This window comes from Vulpes lagopus, chromosome X (assembly GCF_018345385.1).
Source record: "Vulpes lagopus strain Blue_001 chromosome X, ASM1834538v1, whole genome shotgun sequence".
Taxonomy (NCBI): Eukaryota; Metazoa; Chordata; class Mammalia; order Carnivora; family Canidae; genus Vulpes; species Vulpes lagopus.
In genome coordinates this window covers 67,311,283-67,330,381 of record NC_054848.1, presented here as the reverse complement: position 1 = coordinate 67,330,381, position 19,099 = coordinate 67,311,283, and the positions used below count along the sequence as shown (strand labels likewise).

Below are 19,099 nucleotides of genomic sequence, written 5' to 3'. Positions count from 1 at the left end.
GACATAAGTGCCTTTTCTAACAGAGAAGATAGATATTTAGACAAAATGTGAAGATGAAGGAATTTATCCCAAATGAAAGAACAAGATAAGGCCATGGTGACAGATAAGCAATAATAATAATAATAATAATAATAATAATAATGGCAACAAGCCTGATTGAGAATTTAAAGCAATAATCATAAGAATACTCACTGGGCTTGGGAAAAGAATAGAAGACATCACTGATACCCTACTGCAGAGATAAAAGATTTAAAAATGAATTGATCAAACATGAAGAAGGCAATAAAGATTAGAAACAATCTTGATACAATGAACAGGAATCTGGAAGAAGCAGAATGAATTAGTGATCTAGAAAAGAAAATAATGGGACATGATAAAGTTGAACAAAAGAGAAATAATTATGAAACATGACAATAGACTTAGGGAACTCAGTGACTCCATCAAACATAATAACATTTGTATTATAGGAGTCCCATAAAAAGAATAAAGAGTAAAGGGGACAGAAAATTTTTTGGAAGAAATAATAACTGAAAACTTCCTTAATCTGGAAAAGGAAAAAGGCACCTAGATCCAGGAGGCACAGAGAACACTCATCAAAATCAACAAAGGTAGACCCACATCAACACATATTATGCTTAAATTTGCAAAATATAGTGGTAAATAAATAATCTTAACCAGCAAAACAAAAGAAGTCCATAACATGCAATGGAAGACCCAGAAGGCTAGCTGGAGATTTCTCAACAGAAACTTGGCAAGCCAGAAGAGAATGGCATAATATATTCAAAGTGCTAAATGGGATAAACCTGGTACCAAGACTGCTGTATGTAGGAAAACTATCTTTCAGTATAGAAGGAGAGATATACCCAGACAAGTAAAAACAAAAGGTCTAGCAATTGTAAATATTTATGCCCTCAATTTGGAAGCATGTAATTATATAAAACAATTAACAGCAAACATAAGGGAATTCATTGATAATAATACAATAATAATAGGGGGCTTTAACACTCCACTTACATCAATGCACAGATCATCTAAACAGAAAATCAAGAAGGAGGGCAACCTGGGTGGCTCAGCAGTTCAGTGCTGCCCTCAGCCAAATGCATGATCCTGGAGACCTGGGATTGAGTCCCAGGTCAGGCTACCTGCATGGAGCCTGCTTCTCCCTCTCTGCCTGTATCTCTGTCTCTCTCTCTCTCTCTCTCTCGAATAAATAAATAAAATTTTAAAAAAAGGAAACTGTGGCTTTGAATGACACTAGAACAGATGTACTGAACAGATATATTCAGAACATTCAATCCTAAAATGGAAAGTACATATTCTTTTCAAGCATATATGAGACATTCTCCAGAATAGAACATATATTAGGTCACATATCAGGCCTCAAAAATTATAGCACCATTTCTGACCATAGTGCTATGAAACCTGAGATGAACTACAAAAATTAAAAAAAGGAACGACTATAAATAATCAACATGCTACTAAACAATGAATGAGTCAACAATAAAATCAAATAATAAATTTTTTAAAACCATTAAAACAAATGACAAAACAAAAACAATGGTCCAAAATCTTTGGGATGCAGCATAAGTGGTTCTAAGAGAGAAGTATATAGCATTATAGGACTCAAGAAGCAAGAAAAATCTCAAATAAACCTAACCTTACACCTAAAAGCTAGAAAAAGTACAACAAATAAAATCTAAAGCCAGCAGAAGGAAGGAAATTGTAAGTACTACAGCAGAAATAAATGATAAACTAAAAAAAAAAAAAAAACAGATAAAACAAATCAGGAGCTGGATATTTGAAAAAAATCATAAAATTGATACATCTCTAGCTCCCCTTAACAAAAAGAAAAGAGTAAAGGAACCAAATAAATAGAATCACAATTGAAAGAGAAGAAATAACAATCAACATTACAGAAATACAATTTAAGAATATATTATGAAAAACTATATGCTAACAAATTGGACAACCTGGAAAAAAAAAGGACAAATTCCTAGAAATATATAAATTACCAAAACTGAAATAAGAAGAAATAGAAAACTTGAACGTACCAATATCCAGAAAAGAAATTGAATCCGTATCAGAAAGCTCCCAACAAGCTAAAATCCAGGGCCAGATGGCTTCAGAGGCAAATTCTATCAAACATGTAAAGACAACTGAATACCTATACTTCTTAAACTATTTCAAAAAATAGAAAAGGGGGATCCCTGGGTGGCGCAGCGGTTTGGCGCCTGCCTTTGGCCCGGGGCACGATCCTGGAGACCCCGGATCGAGTCCCACGTCCGGCTCCCTGTGCATGGAGCCTGCTTCTCCCTCTGCCTGTGTCTCTGCCTCTCTCTCTCTCTCTCTGTATGACTATCATAAATGAATAAAAATTAAAAAAAAATAGAAAAGGAAGAGAAACTTCCAAATTCATTCTATGAGGCCAGCATGATCTTGATACCAAAATCAGGTAAAGATTTCACTAAAAAGGAGAACTACAGTTGAATATCCCTGATGAACACAGATGCAAACTTCTCAACAAAATACTAGCAAACTGAATCCAACAATACATTAAAAAATATTTTCCATGATCAAATGGCATTTAATCCTGGGTTGCAAGGGTGGTTCAATGTTCACAAATCAATCAACATGAGGTATCACATCAATAGCGGAAAGGATAAGAATGATACTATCATCTCAACAGATGCGGGAAAAGCATTTGACAAAGCACAACATCCATTCAAGATAAAAACCTCAAATAAGTAGACTTAGAAGAAACATACCTTGGGTCACCTGGGTGGCTCAGTTGATTAAGTGTCTGACTCTTATACTCTTATACATGGCTCACATCATGACCTAATTGGTCCTGAGATCAAGCCCTGAGTTGGGTTTTGCACTCAACAGGGAGTCTACTTGAGGATACTCTCCCTCTGCTTCTCCCCCACTCAATGTTCTCTCTCTCTCTCTTTCTCTTTCTCATAAATAATAAATAAATAAATAATAAATAAATAATAAATAAATGTATAAATGAATAAATAACTCTTTAAAGAAAAAAGGGACATTCCTTAACATAATAAAGGCCATGTATGAAAACTCACAGATATTATCATCCTCAGTGGGTAAACCTGACAGACTTTCCTCCAGAGTCAGGAGCAAGACTGGAATGTCCATTCTCACCACTGTTATTTAACACATTACTGGAAGTCCTAGTCACAGCAATTGGGAAATAAAAATAAATAAAAGGCACCTAAATTGGCAGGGAAGACATAAAACTGTCACTATTTGCAGATTGACATGATACTATATATAAAAAGTCCAAAACACTCCACCAAAAACTGCTAGAAGTGATAAATTCAGTAAAGTCACAGGATGCAAAATCAATGTACAGAAATCTGTTGCATTTCTATACAGCAAAAATGAATCAGCAGAAAGAGAAATTAAGGAATAAATCCCAATTACAATTGCCCCCAAATCCATAAGATACCTAGAAATAAACCTACCCAAAGGGATGAAAGACTTGTACTCTAAAAGCAATAAAACATTAATGAAGATGTCACAAAGAAATGGAAAAATATTCCATGCTAATGGATTAGAACAAATATTGTTAAAATGTCTGTGCTACCTAAAGCAATCTATGCATTTAATGAAATCCCTCTCAACATACCAATAGTAATTTTCACAGAGTTATAACAAACAATCCTAAAATTTGTATGGAACCCCAACAGATCCTGAATAGCCAAAGCAATCTTGTAAAAAAAAGCAAAGGTGAAGGCATCACAATTCCAGATTCCAGACATCAAATTATATTACAAAGTTGAAAAAAATAAAAAATAAAAAAAAAAATATATTACAAAGTTGAAGTGATCAAGAGAGTATGGTACTGTTTGAAAAACAGATAAATAGATCAAAGGAACAGAAAATAAATCCCAGAAATGAACCTACGATCATATCTACCACTAATCATTGACAAAGAGGGAAAGAATATGCAATGGGGAAAAGGCAGTCTCTTGAACATATGGTATTGGGAAAACGAGACAGGAACTTGTGAAAGAATGAAGCTAGACTACTTTCTTACACCAAACATAAAAGTAAACTCAAAAAGGAATAAAAACCTAAATATTAGACATGAAACCTTTAAAACTCTAGAGGCAAACACAAAAAATAACTTCTTTGATATAGACTATAGCAACTTCTTTCTAAATCTGTCTCCTGAGGCAGGATAAACAAAAGCAAAAATAAACTATTTGAACTACATCAGAATAAAAAGCCTCTACACAATAAAGAAAACTATGAACAAAACTAAAAGGAAAACTAAGGAATTAGAAAATATATATACAAATGACATATCTGATAAACGATTAGTATCCAAAATGTATAAAGAATTTATAAACTCGATACCCCAAAAAGAATAATACAGTTAAATATGGACAGAAGACATCAATGAATATTTTTCCAAAGAAGACATACAGATGGCTAACAGACACATGAAAAAATGCTCAACATCACTCACCATCAGGGAAATGCAAATAAAAACTATAATGAGATGTCTCCTCACACCTGTCAGAATGGCTAAAATCAGCAACACAAGAAACAACAGGTGTTGGCAAGGATGTGAAGAAAGGGCAACCCTCCTGCACTGTTGGTGGGAATGCAAACTAGTGCAGCCACTCTGGAAAACAGTATGGAGGTTCCTCAAAAAGTTAAAAATACAACCATCTAACAACTCAGCAAGTGCACTGCTAGGTATTTACCCAAGGAATACAAAAATACTAATTCAAAGGGATATATGCACCCTAGTGTTTATAGTAGCTTTATCTACAATAACTAAATTATGAAAACAGCCTATGTCCATGAACCGATGAATGGACAAAGTGATATAAATTATATATTATAATATATAATATTAATAACATACAATAATAATATTAATGATATATCTATATATATTATATAAATTATATATATAATATACATATTAGTAATCACCCAGTTTCAAAATCATGGGAAACTTATTTCATCTTTTAAATATGTTCATGGATGATTTTTTTTCTCAAAGATAACTCTGTTTCCTGGTTTAGCCTCTAATCAAATATTCAGACAACAAAGTTCTGATTAGCTAGGATAGACTGATTTATTGAGGGCCACAATATTTGCAGGTAGCTTATTTATACTTAGCTGTGGAAATATATTTGGAGCTTAATAGAATTTATCAATTTTTCTTGTCCTTTCCTCAAATTTTTTTCATTATTTAAAAAATCCCCAAAACTGGAAGCTAATTTAAAATGAAACAAAATTGTCCGGGATCTCACATTTCTTCTCCCTTTCTTTCACAATTCCCTATGCACATTTATTATAATCTTATCAAAACTGCCAAAGTCCAGTTCAAATCCAACAACTGTAATGCTTTTCGTGATCCTTTCCTCCTCTTTTTGCCAAGCGAGGTATAAATAACTCCCTCCTCTAAATTTCTATAATATTTGGTGATGCTGTATGCCATTCATCACAGTCGTCTTGTTAGTGCAAGCTAAATCGGGTACTTGTTGTTTGTATCACATTTTGTTTGTGAGTACTGGAAGTCAAGAACTATGTATTCTTTACCTATATCTCATATCATTCAATACAACATGTATACATCAAGGGTATAATATTTGTTGAATAAATAAAGAAACAAAGGAACCAGTCAATGGGTTGCTCTTATTAACTACTCTTTTGATTCTATATACCCTTTTATTATCTCCTTGCCAAAAGAAAAAAAATTAAAAAACCAAGTTCCCATGACACTTAGAGAGAGGGCAGAAAGGCCCTATGCCAGACTAATAGAAGACATCAGGACAGGTTACAAAATATTATTTATGTTTCATTTCTCAGTGGTCATGAAATTTTGAAAAAAAATAGTATAATGATGATAATGATAATGCTATAATTTATAAAAATTGTTTAATGTTTCAAGTTTTTAGCCTAAATATTACTCACATTATCTCTGGACAGCCAATGAATAAGTGGGATAGATTATTACTATAACATTTAGTTTACAGTTGAGGAAACAGGTTCATGCAGTTTTAATGTTATATCCAAGGTTATTGAGCTAAAGTGACAGGATTGGAATTGAAACTTCGGTCTTTCTAACTATAAGTCCTGTATGGTATATATTACCCCAGAACTACCTCCCAAACACCAAAAATGTGCAGTGTTTATTTCACCCTACAAATGGTAATGATTTTTTGTACATTATTCTACTCTGCCATTGTTTAGTGATGCCTCCCACAACTGTATTCATGATTGCAAGACATTAAACTAGAATTAAAAGTGAGATCTGTGGTCATGGAATAAAAACAAACAAACAAAACACCTTCGCAGGCCTAGTCAGAAATAAAATCAATACTATATGATAAACAACTGAGTCAATGAGCTGTGTGTTTATACTGAAGATTCAGTGGTATTGCTATTATTTTCTCAACACTTACATATAATTAAAACCTGTGTCCTCCTCCAAATCATGATTCTTACCTTTATAACAGAGGCCCCAGCTCTGGAGAGTGGACTGTGAATCTGGGCTGCAGCAGCCATGTTGGCAATAGTATTGAGATGGTTCATCTGATTCATTGCCATGGCAACTGATGCAGGAGGTAAGCTGACTGGAAGTAGGGGATGAGGCATCATCATAAATGGCAGATTCAGTCCTAAAAGATACAGTGCATGTTAAATTACTACATTTGGAAAAGGAAAATCACATCAAAATTGATGCTATGAAATAGTAAGAAAAAGTATCTGAATTCATTCTTGTTGGCTTTTCTTTTAAATCAAGTTTTATTATATCCTAGTATCTCTTTAGGCAATTAATGGTACCTAGGATTGAATATTGCTTTATATTTTTAAAATTGTTCTTATATCCATAAACTTTTATCTACCCATTCCTTGCTCTTGCTTTCACTCTAAAAGTATTTATAAGACACAATTTTTTACTCATAAAAACAAATAAAAATCTTTAAGCAAAACGACATTTTGTTAAGTAAGAATTAATTTTATTTTTAATAATTATAATATATTGATGTGTTAGTAGCTTATAACTTAATACCTTCTTTAAAAATATAATAGTGGTGCTGGTAAGACAGGATGTATATTCTCTAGGCTTCAGAATTATTGAAGTAAATAAGACTTGGAATATGGTCTTTTAAAATGATTTTATTTATTTATTTGTTTATTTGTTTATTTATTTATTTAAGAGAGAGAGCATGCAAGTAAGGAGAGAAGCAGGAGAGAGAATCTGAAGCAAATTCCACGTTGAGCATGAAGCCCGATGTGGGGTTCAATCTCACGTTATTGAGATCACTACCTAAGCTGAAACCAGGAGTCTGACTCTTAACCAACTAAGCCACCCAGGTACCCCTTGGAATATGTCCTACCCTTTTAGTTATAATCTCTAAAATGAATGGTATGGCTCTAATTTAAAACTTTATCAATAATGAGTAACTCCCCTATCAAAATATTCAACCTATTTTTAATTTGGTGACAAATACCAACATCATTGAGTAGTATCTAGAATTCTGTTTGCTTTCTTATGCAAGATAAAATAGTTTTCACACGCTTTCCTTTTTTCCTTATTTACATATTCCATATATTTAAATATACAATGTACAAACACATTTTGAATTTAAGAAAGTATAATAAATAGCCACCATAAGTTTGTTGTTTGTTTGTTTATCATTAATGGATGGAAGACTTAAATGAGAGACAGGAATCCATCAAAATCCTAGAGAACAAATTCTTACTAGATATGTCTCCAAATCAAGGGAAACGAAGGCAAAAATGAACTACTGGGAATTCATCAAGATAGAAAGTTTCTGTATCACAAGGAAACAATTGACAAACCAAAATACAATTGACAGAATGTGAGAGGATACTTGCAAATGATATATCAGATAAAGGGGTAATATATCCAAAGTCTATAAAGAATTTATCAAACTGAACACCCAAAGAATAAATAATCCATTCAAAAAATGGCAGAAAACATCTAACAGACATTTCTCCAGAGAAAACATACAAATGGCCAATAGACACATGAGAAAAATGCTCAACATCACTTGGAATCGAGGAAATACAAATCAAAACCACAATGATATACTACCGCACACCAGTGAGGTGGCTAAAATTAGCAAGTCAGGAAACGACAGATTTTGGTGAAGATGTGGAGAAAGGGGAACCCTCGTACAATGCTGGTGGGACTGCAAGATGGTCCAGTCACTCCGGAAAACTGTATGAAGGTTCCCCTAAGAGTTAAAAATCGAGCTACCCTACAACCCAGCAATTGCACTACTGGATATTTAAACCAGTATTATCCATGTTACACTTGTGGTATCTGCAGATATGTCATCATGGAAAAGCTAACAAATTAAAATAGTTGTCTACTTACCCCTGATGAGGTTGGGATTTGTGAGGATACATCTTTGAGCAGAGGCTAGTGAGGGTTTGTCTAACATTATGGATATTAACATCACTACGATAAGTAAACCATAGTACTTTATAATGTATCTTAAACTGTTGCCTCAACAATAATCTTGTCTTCATTTGGGCAGAAGCCCAGAAACTATTTTATCTTCCATAAAAAAAATAGAATTCTAGATACTACTCAATGATGTTGGTATTTGTTAATAATTTTTAACAGATATTCTGAAACATCCTTGTCTATAATTTTTCCTACATTGTTATAGATTATAGAAATCTACAATGGATGGTGTTTATGTTGATATCACACACAATTATTCACTATTAATAATATCTTTTTATCCTCTTTGCCATCTTCTTATTTTTTCCTTGCTTCAAAGATCACAATAGCTATTGAACAACAACAAAGCAATAGGAAGTATATTCAGAGTCCCACTAAATCTCATTTCTCAAAACAATAGTAACAGTAACACAAACTCTCTTTTGAGAGTTTAGGACATACGTTTAGGACATATGTTTAGGACAAAAAGCAGGATTAAACATAATGCCGTTAATTGATTTAACATCTGTCTCCTGGCCTCAACACTGATAGTTGAACTAAAGCCATTAACAACAACAAAAAGATAAAGTTGTGCAATACAATCAAACATACTTAACAGGTCCCATGCAACACTAAAGTAATCATCTCAACTGAAGAAACTCCTATATAAAGAACACAACATTCACCAATATTTGTGATAAATTCAGCCATAAAATGTATTAATAGAATTACACAAGGATTTAAAAAGGTTAGAAACTTAAATTCTGCATGGAAACCAAGAAGGGGAACATACTCTGTACTTCCTATGACCGCTAATTCCCACAGAATTTTAATAAAATATTTTAAACTTCCCCCTATCAATTTACTTATGGCTCACAATATCTAAATACTTATAAGGAACAATTTGCCAAATCCAACTTTTCAGTTTTAAAATTTCCTACTGTATTAATTCATTAAAGAAGCCTCAATATAGTGTAAACACTGAATTTAAAAATGGCCTCTGCATCCCATTTTAAAATACACAATGTTCAGTTAGCCTTCCAGAATTACTTTGATGTATATGCATTTTTATACTATACTCATCATATGGCTTTGCTATAATAAGATGTTACGTAACACATATTAAATTAATCACTGTTTATCTTTTCCCAAAAGCTTTACTTTATACTCAACATAATAGTAACCATGAATGACATAAATAGGTTTCTATACAAGGTTCTTATTTACCCAAGATAATCATAGATCTCAATTCTTCTTTGTGTACTCAGTTTTAGTAGAAAATTGATCAAACTGGAAATGAAAAGTAGCCATCAGTGCCTCCTTTAATCACACAATACTTAAATAAGCCTTTGGTCAATTTACATTTCCCTTAACAGTGTAATAATCTGTCCTCAGTCTCCAAAGATTTTCAGCATCATTCAGATACCATCTGGCCATATCAAGTCATATGCCTACTTAAAGTCCAATTGATGTGCAAACTAAATACAGACTACAGAGTTTAACAGCCTATTGATAGTTTTAAAATACAATTAGTCAAACATTTCAAAAGACCATAAGTTACTTAAAAGTTACACTTTTAGATCATGACCTGAAATAACTGTCGGTTGACTATAATACCCTAGACTGTAAGCTAATATTTACATCACTGACTAGTTTAACAGTGACCCCACATGAGCTGCACATGCAAAGCATATACAAAAACTGAATTATGTAAGTCAACATTTACCCAAAGTTGAAAACATTAAATTAAGAGCCATCAAAAGTACACCACACTCTAACAATCTGGCTCTTTTAGTAACATGCCAGAAATACATAGACTTTTAATAGTATGGTAATTAAATTATTTTTTAAAATCACCAAAATAGTCATCTCTTTCCTGTTAACCTCAAGGTCATCATGCTAGCTACTATAAGCATATTTCTAAAGCATCCCGGTATTCCAGTAACTCCTATAAATTTTATGTAAATGAATAGCACCACTTCTTCCTAGCTATTAAGGCTATAAACTTCAGTAATACTCTAATACTCCTTCTAAAATCCCACACTCCTTAATTTCCAAGTCATGTTGACCTCTGTAATATCTTACCATTTCTACAGTCAAGTACTAATCCTATCATAACAATTTGGTACCCTGTTTTCCCGGTTGGTTCTCCTGTGCCATTTCACTTGCCTTTCCACTCCAATTTTAAGACTTTAGTGGCTACTTAATATCTCCAAAATAAAATATAAGCTCTTTGGTTCCATGTGAAGTTACTTTTCTAGCTTCACTATCTCAGAATATTCTTCTATGTATGCTCTACTTTAGCCTCACTAGACTAATTGTAGCACTCTACAATTTGAATTCACCCTAGACTTACTTTTACTCATGCCCCTATCTGGAAACTACCTCTTTTACCCTATTTATTTAGGTGTGGTAAAATTTCTTCCTTTTTAAATCAATAGACTTCCTTTTTAGAAAAGTTTTAGCTATATGGCAAAAATCAGCAGAAATTACTGAGAAATTCCATATATCCCCTCTCCACCAGCAGTTTCTCTGCTTATTAACATCTTGTATTAGTATGGTACATTTGCTATGACTAACGAATCAATATTGATGCATTCTTTTTTTTAAGATTTTATTTATTTATTAATGATAGACACACAGAAAGAGGCAAAGACATAGGCAGAAGGAGAAGCAGGCCTCCCACAAGGAGCCCGGTGTGGGACTCGATCCCAGACCTTGGGATCACACCCTGAGTTTAAGGCAGATGCTCAACCACTGAACCACCCAGGCACCCAATATTGATACATTCTTGCTAATTACAGTCCATAGTTTGTATTTGAGTTTATTCTTTGTATTGCACGTCCTATGGCTTTTCACAAATGCATAATATCATGTATCATGTTTTACAGTATCATACAGACAGGTTCCGCTGCCCTAAAATCTCTTGCATTCCACAGATTCATCCCTTCATTATTACCTTGGGTTTTTCCCCCCTTTGTTTTTACTTCTTTATAGATATATCTATCCCTCAATGCCATATAGGTGGAGTCATAAACTATTTTTTTCAGACTGGCTTTGTTTCACTTAGAAACATTTACAGTTCTTTTTAATTTTTTTTTTATGATAGTCACAGAGAGAGAGAGAGAGGCAGAGACACAGGCAGAGGGAGAAGCAGGCTCCATGCACTGGGAGCCCGACGTGGGATTCGATCCCGGGTCTCCAGGATCGTGCCCTGGGCCAAAGGCAGGCGCCAAACCTCTGCGCCACCCAGGGATCCCAACATTTACAGTTCTTCCAAGACTGTTTTTTGAAAAATTTTTTCTTTTCAAGTGCAGTTAATCAATGTTACATTAGTTTCAGGTGTGCAAGATAGTGATTTTACAAGTTTATACATTATGTTATGCTCACCACAAGTATTGCTACCATCTGTCACCATACGACACTATTACATTATAATTGACTACATTCCTTATGATGTACCTTTTATTCCTATGATTTTTCATTCCATAACTAGAAGGCTGTATCTCCCAGCCCTGTCACCCATTTTGTCCATCTCCCCACCAGCAACCATCAGCTTATTCTCTACTAACAAGAATGATTCTGTTTTTCATTTGTTTATTTCTATTTTTTAAGATTCTACAAATGAGTAAAATCATATGGTATTTATATTTCTCTGATTAGGTCACTTAGCATAATACCCTTAGGTCCCTCCCTGCTTTGCAAATATCAAGATCACATCCTTTTTTATCACTGAATAAGATGACTGAATATATATATATATATATATATATATATGGTGGTGAATATATATAATAGGGGTGAATATATCTTTTGACTTAATGTTTTCATTTTTGGGGCAAATATCCAATAGTGGAATTATTAGATATTATATTAATATTTTTAATTTTTTGAGGAACCTCCATACTGTTTTCCAAATTGGTGTGCAAATTTGCATTACCACTAACAGTGCATAGAGGTTTTGATTTCTCCATATCCTTACCAAACCTATTTCTTGTATTTTGATGCTGGCCATTCTGACAAGTGTATGGTGATGGCTGACTATAGTTTGATCTGCCTCTCTCTGATGATTGATGATGTTGAGCATCTTTTCATGTGCACATTGACACTGTATGCATCTTTGGGAAAATACCTATTCAGTGTCTCTGCCCATTTTTTATTAGATTGCTTGCTTGTTTGTGTTTTGGTGTTGAGTTGTATAATTTTTTCTTTAGTTTTCATTTAAATTCCAGTTAGTTGATATACAGTGTAATATATTTCATGTATAGAATGAAGTGATTCAGCACTTACATACATCACCTAATGTTCACCACAATAACTGTACTGCCTTAATCCCCATCGCCCATTGAACCCATCCTGCCACCAAACTCCCTTCTGGCAACAGTTTGTTCTCTATAGTTAATAGTCTGTTTCTTGGTTTGCCTCTGTCTCTCTTTTTCTTTCCCCTGTTTTCTTTCTTATAAATTCCACATATAAGTGAAATCACATGCTCTTTGTCTTTCTCTGACTTACTTCATTTACCATAATACTGTCTAGCTCCACCCATATTGTTGCAAATGGCAAAATTTCATTCTTTTCATTATATATATAATCTTTATCCATTCATCAGTCCATGGATACTGGGCTACTTCCATAATTTGGCTATTGTAGATACTGCTGCTATATATATATCCGGGTGCATGTATCCCTTTGAAACAGTTATTTTTTATTTTTGGGGTAAATACCTAGAAGTGCAATTGCTGGATCACAGAGAAATTCTATTTTTAACCTTTTGAGGAATTTCAATAATGTTCTCTTGAGTACCTGCACGAGTTGACATTCTCACCAAGAGTATAAGAGAATTCCCTTTCTTGATATCTTTGCCAACAACTGTTGTTTCTTGTGTTGTTGATTTTAGCCATTCTGATAGGGGTGAGGTGATATCTCATAGTAATTTTGATTTGCATTTCCCTGTTGATAGATAATGATGAGCATCTTTTCACATGTCTCTTAGCCATCTATATGTCTTCTTTGGAAAATATATATTCGTGTCTTCTGCCCAGTTTTTCATTGGATTATTAGTTTTTTCAGCATTGAGTTTTATAAGTTCTTTATATATTTTGGATACTAACACATTATCAGATATAGTATTTGCAAATATCCTTTCCCATTCCATTGTTGCAACTTAGCTTTGTTGATTATTTCCTTTGCTGTGCAGAAATTTTTATTATGATATAGTCACAAGAAATTTTTATTATGATGTAGTCATATATATGTCTTTATTTTTTCCCTTGCATCAAGAGACATATCTAGAAATGAGTTACTAAGACCATTATCAAAAAATTACTTCCTGTGTTCTCTTCTAGATTCAGGTTTCACATTTAGACCTTTAATCCATTTTGAATTTACTTTTGTGTATGGTGTAGGAAAGTATTCATGTTTCTTTCTTTTGCATGTGGCTGTCCAGTTTTCCCAACACCATTTGTTGAAGAGACGGTCTTTCTCCCATTGGATAATCTTTCTTGCTTTGTCAAAGATTAATTGATTATATATTTGTGGATTCATTTCATGGTTTTCTATTCTATTACATTAATCTATGTGTCTATTTTTTTGCCAGTATCATACTGTTTTGATTAGTAAATATAACTTGTAATATAACTTGAAGTCCAGAATTGTAATGCCTCTAACTATGCTTTTCTTTTTAAAAATTGTGTTGGCTATTTGGAGTCTTTTGTGATTCCATACAAATTTTAGGATCATTTTTTTCTAGCTTTGTGAAAAATGCTGGTGGTATTTTGACAGGGATTGCATTATATGTGTAGATTGCTTTGGGTAGTATAGACGTTTTAGCAATACTTGTTCTTCCAATCCATGGACATGGAATGTCTTTCTATTTCTTTGTGTCATCTTCTATTTCTTTCATAAATATTTTATATTTTTCAGTGTAGAGGTTTTTTCACCTCATTGGTAAGGTATATTTCTAGATATCTTACTATTTTTGCTACAATTGTAACTGAGATTTGGTTCTTTAATTTCGCTTTTTTTTTTCTGCTTCATTATTAGTGTATAGAAATGCAGCAGCTTTTTGTATGTTGATTTTGTGTCCTGTGACTTTACTGAATTTGTTTATCACTTTTAGCAAATTTTTGGTGGAGTCTTCTGAGTTTTCTATATATAGTATCATGCCCTCTGAAAATATTGAAAGTTTTACTTCTTCCTTGTCAATCTGGATGCCTTTTATTTCTTTTTGCTTTCTGATTGCTGTATCTAGGCATTCCCATACTATGTTAAATAACAGTGATTAGAATGGACATTCCTGCCTTCTTCCTGACCCCTCCTCACTGAGAATAATGCTAGCTGTTGTGTACATGGCCTTTATTATATTGAGGTATGTTCCTTCTAACCCTACTTTGTTGAGGTTGAATGAATGCTGTACTTTGTCAAATGCTTTTTCTGCATCTATTGAGTTTGTTAATTGTAATGTTCTTATTCTTTCTGTTATTGATGTGATATAGCACCTTGATTGATTTGTGAATATAGAACTACCATTGCAAACTAGAAATAAATCCCACTTAGTTGTGGTAAAAATTTTTTTAATGTACTGTTAGATTTGATTTGCTAGTATATTATTGAGGATTTTTGCATCTATTTACATCAGGGATTTTTGCCTAAAATTCTCTTTTCTAGTGGTGCCTTTATCTGGTTTTGGTATTAAGGTAATGATGGCCTCAGAGAATGAATTTGGAATTTTTACTTACTTTTCTATTTTTTGGAGTAGTTTGAGAAGAATAGGAATTAAGTATTTAAATGTTTGGTATAATTTACCTGTGAAGCCATCTGGTCATGGAGTTTTGTTTGTTGGGAGTTTTTAATTACTGATTCAATTTCTTTGCTGGTTATAGGTCTGTTCAAGTTTTCTACTTCTTCCTGTTTCAGTTTTGGTAATTTATATGTTTCTAGGAATTCATCCATTTCTTCCATATTGACCAATTTGTTGGTATATATTTTTTCATAATATTTTCTTATGATTGTATTTCTGTATTGTTGGTTCTTTCTCGTCTCTCATTTGTGATTTTATTTAATTGGATCTCTATTAGGTGTAAGGTTTTTTTTATTGGTGATTTTTTGTTTTTTGAGGTACAGCTGTAGTGCCATATGCTTCCCTCTAAGGACCACTTATGTTGCATACAAAAGATTTTGGAGCATTGTGTTTACATTTTCAATTGTTTCTATATATTTTTAAATTTATTCTTTGATTTCCTGGTTGATCATTCATTTTTACTAGTATATATATATTTGTATTAAGAAATATATTCTAGATTGCAACCCAATACATATGTTGATACATAAAAAACAAAAGTTAACAAAATAATACTTATTGTAGCATAAAATGCATTCTGATAGTTATTATTCTACCTCATTTGTTTTCTTTTTTTATATAAATTTATTTTTTATTGGTCTTCAATTTGCCAACATATAGAATAATACCCAGTGCTCATCCCATCAAGTGCCCCCCTCAGTGCCCATCACCCAGTCACCCCCACCTCCCCTTCCACCCCCCCCCTAGTTTGTTTCCCAGAGTTAGGACTCTCTCATGTTCTGTCTCCCTTTCTGATATTTCCCACTCACTTTTTCTCCTTTCCCCTTTATTCCCTTTCACTATTTTTTTATTTTCCCCAAATGAATGAGACCATATAATGTTTGTCCTTCTCCGATTGACTTCTTTCACTCAGCATAATACCCTCCAGTTCCATCCACGTTAGATGAATGGATAAAGAAGAAGTGGTTTATGTATACAATGGAATATTACTCAGCCATTAGAAACGACAAATACCCACCATTTGCTTACTAGTATATATTTTAATCAGCTTTTCTCATGTATTTGTGATCTTTCCAGTTTTTTTTTTCTTGTGGTTGACTACTATGTTCCTAGCTTTGTGGTCAGCAAAGTTGCCTGGTATGACCTCAATCTTTTTGTACCTGTCAAGGCCTTTTTCTTGACCTACAATGTGATCTATTCTGGAAAATGTCCTAGTTGATTTGAAAAGAATGCAGATTCTGTTATTTTAGGATTGAATGTTCTGCATATATCTGTTAAGTCCATCTGGGCCAGTGTGTTTTTCAAAGCTTTTCTTTGCTTGTTGATTTTCTTTTTAGATGATCTGTTCATTGATGCTAAAATCCCCTACTATTAGTGTAGCATTATTAATTAGCTCCATTATGCTTGTTATTAATTTTTAATATATTTGGGTGGTAGCATGTATACATAAATATTATAATTCGTAGATGTTCTATTGGGATTCTCCTCTTTATTATTTTATAGTGCCCCTCATTACCATTTTTTAAATTTAAATCCAATTAGCCATCATATAGTACATCATTAGTTTTAGATGTAGAGTTTAGTAATTTATCAGCTGCATATAACTCCAAGTGTTCATCACATCATGTGCCCTCCTTAATGCCCATCTCATTACCATTTTTAGTTTGTAGTTTGTCTAATATAAGTATGGCTACTCTGGCTTTCTTTTGATATCCATTTGCATGAAAAATGTTCCTGCAAACTCTCACTTTCAGTCTTCCAGCAACTTATGTCAAAAACGAGCCTCTTATAAGAATCATTTGGATTGGTCCTTTTTATCCATTCTGACACCCTCTGTCTTTTGATTGGAGCATTTTGTCCATTTACACTCAAAGTAATTATTGATAGTTATGTATATTTATTGTCTTTTTAAAACTTATTTTCTGGTTGTTTCTGGAGATTCTCTCTGATTCTTTCTTGTCTTTCTTTCATGTTTTGTTGACATTTTATTAGTGATATATTCAGATAACTTTCTCTTTTTTTGCACGTTTATTAGTGGTTTGTGCACTATGGTTACTATGAGGTTTGTATATATCCTGTTCTACAAATAGAAATCTATATTCATTTGATGGTCATTCAGTTTTGTTCTTATTCTTTTCTCATCCTCATTCCATGTTTTAGGTATATGTTATACTTTATAACATTTTTGGTGTGAGTTCCTTGACTGATTTTTATAAAAATTTCATTTTTACTGTTTTTGTGTTTCCTACTTTTATACTGTAATTTTTAGTTTCTCCTTTCCACTCAAAATGTCCCCTTTAATATTTCTCATAGAGCTGGTGTAGTGGTCATGAACTCCTTAAGATTTTGTTTGTCTGGGGAAATTCTTTACCTTTCCTTCTATTCTGAATGGTAGCCTTACTGGATAGAATATTCTTGGGTGCATATTTTTCCCATTCAGTAGTTTGAATATATCATGCCACTCTCTTCTGCCTTGCAAAGTTTCTGTTGGGAAATATCCTGCTAGTCTTATGGGTCTTTCCTTGTAAGTTGGCTTTTTTTTTGTCTTGCTGCTTTTAAGATACTTTCTTCATCACAAAATTTCCCCCTTTTAATTACAATATGTCTTGGTATTGGCCTGCTATTGTAAATTTTGGTGGGGATTCTCTGTGCCTCACGGATCTGGATGTTTGTTTCCTCCCTCAGATTAGGGAAGTGGTCAGCTATTATTTCTTCAAATAAATCTTCTGCCCACTTTTCTCCCTCTTCTTATTCTTGGACTCCTACAATATGGATGCTTCTGTATTTGATGAAGTCACTGAGTTCTTTTAAGTATATTCTCATTTTCCATAAGTCTTTCTCTCTTCTGTTAAACTTCATTGCTTTCCATTACTTTGTCTTCCAGGTCATTAATTTGCTCCTCTGTTTCTTCCAATCTGTTGTTCATTGCATCAGGAATGTTTTTAATATGATTTATTGGGCTTTTCATCCTGATTTATTCTTTTCTAACTTTTTTTATCTCTGTGCTAAGGGTCTCACTGATGTCTTCTATTCTTTTCTCAAGCTCAGTGATTTCCCTATCATTGTTGCTTTAAATTTTCGTTCAGGCATGTTAATTATACATTTTTTTTCCAATTAGATCACTGGCTGGCTTTAACTTTTATTTTTCATTCCTCCATCTTGGCATTTCGTCTATGTCTCTGCTTTCTTCTGTATTAGAAAATGAAGTTATGTCTATTGCTCCTGAAAGTAATGGCCTTATGAAGAAGAGGCCATGTAGTGTGAAGGGCCTTTTATAACAAGGAATATCTCTGGTGAATGCCACATGTACTCTGCCATTGTGTTTTGGCTGCTCTTTCCTTCAGGCCATTAATCTGCAGAGGTTCTCTTTGCTTGCTGTGGGCGGTGTTTTGTCCCTGGCTTAAATGTGGTCCATTTTAACTAGGTGTGTTTTGGTCAGCTTGTGAAATGAGACCTAACACTAACTCCACCAGAACTGAGCCCCTGTAAAATTTTCTGGTAGAGGAGAGGTGGTGTGGGCTGTGGTTTGTATTAGTCTTCTGGGTAAGAAGCCCTCTGTGCTTGGATGAGGCATGTTTGATTCGGTAGGGTAGATCCACAAGAGCACAGGGGATGGGACTTGGCTTAAGCAAGGTAGGTAGCCAGTGTTAGCACTACAGTGCTTCATGCAGGTGGCTCTGTGTTTATTCTGAGATACTTGGCAGGGAAATGGTGCCAGCCAGCTCCTTTGTTTCTAGAGCAGTCTCCAGGAATGCTGTCAATCAGGGAACTCTTCAGCAAACAGTGAAGTCTCTCTACTGTGTGCCCTAGGCATTCTTCAGATCACTGAAGTGCCC

The 19,099-nt window shown here is 33.6% G+C and overlaps 1 protein-coding gene across 1 annotated transcript in view; it reads right to left on the bottom strand.

The window, feature by feature from the left end:
• The window catches only part of DACH2 (dachshund family transcription factor 2), a 688,250-nt gene that overhangs the window by 119,247 nt on the left and 549,904 nt on the right, over positions 1-19,099 (bottom strand). Inside the window, exon 6 of the mRNA XM_041740435.1 lies at positions 6,490-6,662. Within this exon, the coding sequence (XP_041596369.1) occupies positions 6,490-6,662 (173 nt within the window). The remainder of the gene's footprint in view (positions 1-6,489; positions 6,663-19,099) is intronic.